This window comes from Oncorhynchus gorbuscha, linkage group LG12 (assembly GCF_021184085.1).
Source record: "Oncorhynchus gorbuscha isolate QuinsamMale2020 ecotype Even-year linkage group LG12, OgorEven_v1.0, whole genome shotgun sequence".
Taxonomy (NCBI): Eukaryota; Metazoa; Chordata; class Actinopteri; order Salmoniformes; family Salmonidae; genus Oncorhynchus; species Oncorhynchus gorbuscha.
This window is the reverse complement of record NC_060184.1, coordinates 81626065-81634260: the sequence shown is the minus strand read 5'-3', so window position 1 is coordinate 81634260 and position 8196 is coordinate 81626065. Positions and strand designations below refer to the sequence as shown.

The 8196-nt window shown below is 45.1% G+C and overlaps 1 protein-coding gene across 3 annotated transcripts in view; it reads left to right on the top strand.

The window, feature by feature from the left end:
- stau2 (staufen double-stranded RNA binding protein 2) overlaps positions 1 to 8196 on the top strand; it is a 286330-nt gene that overhangs the window by 174141 nt on the left and 103993 nt on the right. For all 3 annotated transcript variants that reach the window (XR_006830797.1, XM_046293051.1, XM_046293050.1), the window contains exon 14: positions 2954 to 3067. Coding sequence is in view for 2 of the 3 variants with exons in the window: in XM_046293051.1 (XP_046149007.1) it covers positions 2954 to 3067 (114 nt within the window). In the remaining variant the exon portion in view is untranslated. The remainder of the gene's footprint in view (positions 1 to 2953; positions 3068 to 8196) is intronic.

Genomic DNA, 8196 nt, shown 5'->3' with positions numbered 1-8196 from the left:
TATCAAATCAATGTTTATTTGTCCTATGAGGATTCAGTGGGGTGTGTGATATATAGGACTATGTTATTAATCAGAGTTAGTAAGGGCATAGCAGCTGTACAGCTGTAAAACCAGACTGGAACTGGAAAGTCAAAACAAACCATGTCTCTTTCATATCTCCCTAGAGTCTACTGACGCACCGGTGCGTCCATCTTAGAACCCACCGGGTTAAGAACCCACGAGGTTGTGTCTCTCTATCCACCACATCTGTCAGGTTAAACTAGAGATATCTGTTGTTGCACGAGGTTGTGTCTCTCTATCCACCACATCTGTCAGGTTAAACTAGAGAGATGTTTTTTCTGAGTGGGCTACATCTCAACCCACCCTTACCCTCACTGTTCTGTTTACGTTAGCCTGCGGTAGAATCTGCGGTAGAATGAGCTACAGCTTCTCGTGTCATTATCTTCCCGAATGAAAACGTCTGAAGCATCGGACCCGTTCTGCTCTACGGCCACCGCAAGTGTCACAGGGAGTCGTCTGAAATATGTGGACACCTGCTGGTCTAACATTATAATCCAAAACCATGTCCATTTAATATGGAGTTGGTCCCCACCCCCCTCCCTCACCCTGTGCTGCTATAACAGCCTCCACTCTTCTGGGAAGGTTTTCCACTAGATGTTGGAACATTGCTGCTATAACAGCCTCTACTCTTCTGGGAATGCTTTCCACTAGATGTAGGAACATTGCTGCTATAACAGCCTCCACTCTTCTGGGAAGGCTTTCCACTAGATGTTGGAACATTGCTGCTATAACAGCCTCTACTCTTCTGGGAAGGCTTTCCACTAGATGTTGGAACATTGCTGCTATAACAGCCTCCACTCTTCTGGGAAGGCTTTCCACTAGATGTTGGAACATTGCTGCTATAACAGCCTCCACTCTTCTGGGAAGGTTTTCCACTAGATGTTGGAACATTGCTGCTATAACAGCCTCCACTCTTCTGGGAAGGTTTTCCACTAGATGTTGGAACATTGCTGCTATAACAGCCTCTACTCTTCTGGGAAGGCTTTCCACTAGATGTAGGAACATTGCTGCTATAACAGCCTCTACTCTTCTGGGAAGGCATTCCACTAGATGTTGGAACATTGCTGCTATAACAGCCTCCACTCTTCTGGGAAGGCTTTCCACTAGATGTTGGAACATTGCTGCTATAACAGCCTCCACTCTTCTGGGAAGGCTTTCCACTAGATGTAGGAACATTGCTGCTATAACAGCCTCTACTCTTCTGGGAAGGCTTTCCACTAGATGTTGGAACATTGCTGCTATAACAGCCTCCACTCTTCTGGGAAGGCTTTCCACTAGATGTTGGAACATTGCTGCTATAACAGCCTCCACTCTTCTGGGAAGGCTTTCCACTAGATGTTGGAACATTGCTGCGGGGACTTGCTTCCATTCACCTTTAGCAGGGCAGAAATTTGACAAACTGACTTGTTGGAAAGGTGGCATCCTATGACGGTGCCACGTTGAAAGTCACCAAGCTCTTCAGTAAGGCCATTCTACTGCCAATGTTTGTCATTGGAGATTGCATGGTTGGGTGCTGAATGTTATAGAAACATTGCTTTCGTCAAAGAATTCTCATTTTGCAGCAATTACAGCCTTGCAGACCTTTTGGTATTCTAGTTGTCAGTTTATTGTGGTAATCTGATGAGATATCACCCCATGCTTCCTGAAGCAGCTCCCACAAGTTGGATTGGTTTGATGGGCACTTCTTACGTACCATAAGGTCAAGCTGCTCCCACAACAGCTCAATAGGGTTAAGATCCGGTGACTGTGTTGGCCACTCCATTATAGACAGAATACCAGCTGACTGCTTCTTCCTTAAATAGTTACTGCATAGTTTGGAGCTGTGCTTTGGGTCATTGTCCCAATGTAGGAGGAAATTGGCTCCAATTAAGCTCCGTCCACAGGGTATGGAATGGAGCTGCAAAATGGAGTGATAGCCTTCCTTCTTCAAGATTCCTTTTACCCTGTACAAATCTCCCACATTACCACCACCAAAGCACCCCCAGACCATCACATTGCCTTCACCATGTTTGACAGATGGTTCACTCCTCCAGTATTTTTTCCTGCATCTCATGAATGTTCTCCTTTGTGATCTGAACACCTCAAACTTTGTCTGTCCGTAACACTTTTCAACTCTGCCTAGAAGGCCAGCATCCCGGAGTCGCCTCTTCACTGTTGACGTTGAGACTGGTGTTTTGCGGGTACTATTTAATGATGCTGCCAGTTGAATACTTGTGAGCTGTCTGTTTCTCAAACGAGACACTGATGTTCTTGTCCTCTTGCTCAGTTGTGCACCGGGGCCTCCCACTCCTCTTTCTATTCTGGTTAGAGACAGTTTGCGCTGTTCTGTGAAGGGAGTAGTACACAGCGCTGTACGAGATCTACAGTTTCTTGGCAAATTATCACATGGAACAGCCTTCATTTCTCAGAACAAGAATAGACTGATGAATTTCAGAAGAAAGGTCTTTGTTTCTGGTCATTTTGAGCCTGTAATCGAACCCACAAATGCTGATGCTCCAGATACTCAACTAGTCTAAAGAAGGCCAGTTTACATTGCTTCTTTAATCAGAACAACAGTTTTCAGCTGTACTAACATAATTGCAAAAGGATTTTCTAATGATCAATTAGCCTTTTAAAATTCTAAACTTGGATTAGCTAACACAGCGTGCCATTGGAACACAGGGGTGATGGTTGCTGATAATGGGCCTCTGTTCGCCTATATAGATATTCCATCAAAAATCAGCCGTTTCCAACTACAATAGTCATTTACAACATTAACAATGTCTACACTGTATTTCTGATCAATTTGATGTTATTTTAATGGACAAAAAAATGTGCTTTTCTTTCAAAAACTGACCCCAAACTTTGAACAGTGGTGTAATTGTCATCGTGTGTTTGTCCCTGTGTCTTCCAGGTGCTGTACAGCGATGGTCAGAATGGTAGAGAGTTCATGACCTACCTGACACTCTCACCTGTACAGATGACTTTCCACGGCATCGGGAGCTCCATCGAAGCCAGCCACGACCAGGTAGGATAACTAACCAACTACACCTGGGGAGGGAGGGATTAGGGGAATATGGCGTCTTGGTGGGGTCTTGGTGGGGTTTTGGTGGGGTCTTGGTTGGGTTTTGGTGGGGTCTTGGTTGGGTTTTGGTGGCATCTTGGTGGGGTTTTGGTGGGGTTTTGGTGGGGTCTTGGTGGGGTCTTGGTGGGGTCTTGGTGGGGTCTTGGTGGGGTTTTGGTGGGGTCTTGGTGGGGTTTTGGTGGCATCTTGGTTGGGTTTTGGTGGGGTTTTGGTGGGGTCTTGGTGGGGTTTTGGTGGGGTCTTGGTGGGGTCTTGGTGGGGTCTTGGTGGGGTTTTGGTGGGGTCTTGGTTGGGTTTTGGTGGCGTCTTGGTTGGGTTTTGGTGGCATCTTGGTGGGGTTTTAGTTGGGTTTTGGTTCTACGTTTTGTTTGGGTTTTATTGTGGTAATGCTTTGGGGTTTTGTCTGTCTCACTGTCTCATTAACCGTGACTGGCCCTTGGCTCCAAACCAGAGGGTTTTGTCTGTCTCACTGTCTCATTAACAGTGACTGGCCCTTGGCTCCAAACCAGAGGGTTTTGTCTGTCTCACTGTCTCATTAACAGTGACTGGCCCTTGGCTCCAAACCAGAGGGTTTTGTCTGTCTCACTGTCTCATTAACAGTGACTGGCCCTTGGCTCCAAACCAGAGGGTTTTGTCTGTCTCACTGTCTCATTAACAGTGACTGGCCCTTGGCTCCAAACCAGAGGGTTTTGTCTGTCTCACGGTCTCATTAACAGTGACTGGCCCTTGGCTCCAAACCAGAGGGTTTTGTCTGTCTCACTGTCTCATTAACAGTGACTGGCCCTTGGCTCCAAACCACTGATACACACTGATACACACACACACACCGATACACACTGATACACACTGATACACACTGATACATACTGATACACACACACACACACACTGATACACACACACACTGATACACACTGATACACACAGATACACACTGATACACACACACTGATACACACTGATACACACTGATACACACTGATACACACACACACTGATACACACTGATACACACACACACACTGATACACACTGATACACACTGATACACACACACACACTGATACACACTGATACACACTGATACACACTGATACACACTGATACACACACACACTGATACACACACACACTGATACACACTGATACACACACACACTGATACACACTGATACACACACACACACTGATACACACACACACTGATACACACTGATATACACACACACACTGATACACACTGATACACACTGATATACACACACACACTGATACACACTGATATACACACACACACTGATACACACTGATATACACACACACACACTGATACACACTGATACACACTGATACACACTGATACACACACACACACACTGATACACACTGATACACACTGATACACACTGATACACACTGATACACACACACACACTGATACACACTGATACACACTGATACACACTGATACACACTGATACACACACACACTGATACACACTGATACACACACACACACACACACACTGATACACACTGATACACACTGATACACACTGATACACACACACTGATACACACACACTGATACACACTGATACACACTGATACACACTGATACACACACTGATACACACATACACACTGATACACACACACACACACACACACTGATACACACTGATACACACTGATACACACTGATACACACACATACACACTGATACACACTGATACACACACACTGATACACACACATACACACACACACACACACACACACACACATACACACTGATACACACTGATACACACACACACACACTGATACACACACACATACACACACACTGATACACACTGATACACACTGATACACACATACACTGATACACACTGATACACACTGATACACACTGATACACACTGATACACACACACACACACACACACACACACACACACACACACACACACACTGATACACACACACTGATACACACTGACACACACACACACACACACTGATACACACACACATACACACACACACACACACACACACACACACTGATACACACACACACACACTGATACACACACACACTGATACACACTGATACACACTGATACACACACACACACACTGATACCCACACACACACACACTGATACACACTGATACACACACACTGATTCACACTGATACACACACACACTGATATACACACACACTGATACACACACACACACACACACACACACACACACACACACACACACACACACACACTGATTCACACTGATACACACACACACACACACACTGATACACACACACACACACTGATACACACACACACACACACTGATACACACACACACACACTGATACACACACACACACACACTGATACACACTGATACACACTGATACACACACACACACACTGATATACACACACAGGCCGACACACACACACACTGATACACACACACACACACACACACACACACACACACACACTGATTCACACTGATACACACACACACACACACACACACACACACTGATACACACACACAGGCCGACACACACACACACTGATACACACACACACACACACACTGATACACACTGATACACACACACACACACACACACTGATATACACACACAGATACACACACACACACACACACACACTGATACACACACACACACACACTGACACACACACACACACACACTGATACACACACACACACTGATACACAACACTGATACACACACACACACTGATACACACACACACACACACATACACACACACATTCACACTGATACACACACACACACTGATACACACACACACACTGATACACACACACACACACACACTGATACACACACACACACACGATCCACACACACACACTGATACACACACACACACACACACTGATACACACACACACACACTGATAAACAACACAGATACACACACACATTGATACACACACACACACTGATACACACACACACACACACTGATACACACACACACTGACACACACACACACACACACACACTGACACACAACACTGATACACACACACACACTGATACACACACACACACTGATACACACACACACTTTGTTTCTTTCCTTCTAAATAATGATCTCTGAATGGCAGGATGCCCCTTATTTAGTGTGTGTGTCCAGCCAGCTCTCTATATTCGCGAGGTGTGTGGAACAGCCAGTCAGGTGGGGCTGTATTCAGGAAGTGTCTCTTTATCCTGCTCCTTCCAAGTAGAAAACCTGTTGCTTATGTTATCAAATCTAAACATAGGACAGACTTTTTTCCTCAGATCCTTGAAAGCCTCTCCTCTCCTTAATTAAGCCTTTCTGACTGACTGGGGGCTAATTCTTCTCCTCTCCTCTCCTCTCCTCTCCCCTCATCTCTTCTCCTCTCCTCTCTCTCTCCTCTTCTCTCCTCTCCACTCTTCTCCTCCCTCATCTCTTCTCCTCTCCTCTCTCTCTTCTCCTCTCCTCTCCACTCCTCTCCTCTTCTCTTCTCTTTTCCTCTCCACTCCTCTCTCCTCATCTCCTCTCCTCTTTTCTCATCTCCTCTCTTCTCCTCTCCTCCTCTCTTCTCATCTCTTCTCCTCTTCTCTTCTCTTCTCCTCTCCACTCTTCTCCTCTCCTCATCTCTTCTCCTCTCTCTTCTCCTCTCCACTCCACTCCTCTCCTCTCCTCTCCACTCCTCTTCTCTCCTCTTCTCTTCTCTTTTCCTCTCCACTCCTCTCTCCTCATCTTTTCTCCTCTCCTCTCTTCTCCACTCCTCTCTTCTCCTCTCCTCTCCTCATCTCTTCTCCTCTCCACTCTTCTCCTCCACTCCTCTCTCCTCATCTCTTCTCCTCTCCTCTCCACTCTTCTCCTCTCCTCATCTCTTCTCCTCTCCTCTCCTCTCCACTCTTCTCCTCTCCTCATCTCTTCTCCTCTCCTCTCCTCTTCTCCTCTCCTCATCCTCTCCTCTCCTCTCCTCTCCTCTCTTCTCTTCTCCTCTCTCTCCTCTCCTCTCCTCATCTCTTCTCCACTCCTCTCCTCTACTCTCCTCTCATCTTCTCCTCTCTCTCCTCTCCTCTCCTCTCTTCTCCTCTCCTCTCCTCATCTCTTCTCCTCTCCTCTCCTCTCCACTCCTCTACTCATCTCTTATCCTCTCCTCTCTTCTCCTCTTCTCTTCTCCTCTCCTCTAATTGTGTTTCCATGCTGGTAATAGATGCCCAATGAGTTGTTTTTGTGTTTTAGTGCCCCCTTGTGTACTATGTCGGTAATACCATAAATCCTGGGATGGCAGAAGAACGATATGTCGGTATGAAAACCTGGATGCCTCCCAAGCCTACAGTAAACCTCCAAAATAGTCATTCATAGACGTTTTAAAATTCTATATGTACTAGGAAGCTAAATATTTATTTCTTGGGTTTCAAGAATGTGACTAATCAAAGTGCCAATGAAACAAATAACTAACTGAACTGATTGAAAGTTAAGGGGATATTGGTGAACAGATGCTGTGGTCAAGGCTATGTCGCCGCTAATGAAATCACTAGCGCTTACTCAGGTATTCTACTCAGGTAGTTCTTTGAGTTTTAGTTTAGAAAAACGATCTCTCCGCTGAAGTGACAGCGAAAGTAAATGTTTTAAACAGCTTGAAAAACTGGCCTGAAGGGAGAAGTGTTTCAAATGCAGTAGTTCTGCGACATCTTTGATTGATTCGTTCTCCTTAATTCCCGGCCTCAACACGTTAAGGAAAGAGATAAATTGTATTTGCAGATAACAAACAAATTATCATCTTTAGTGGTTCTTTAACAGTTCTTTAGCTGTTCTTTAGCAGTTCTTTAGTGGTTCTTTAGCTGTTCTTTAGTGGTTCTTTAGCGGTTCTTTAGCTGTTCTTTAATGGTTCTTTAGTGGTTCTTTAGTGGTTCTTTAGCGGTTCTTTAATGGTTCTTTAGTGGTTCTTTAGCGGTTCTTTAGCTGTTCTTTAATGGTTCTTTAGTGGTTCTTTAACA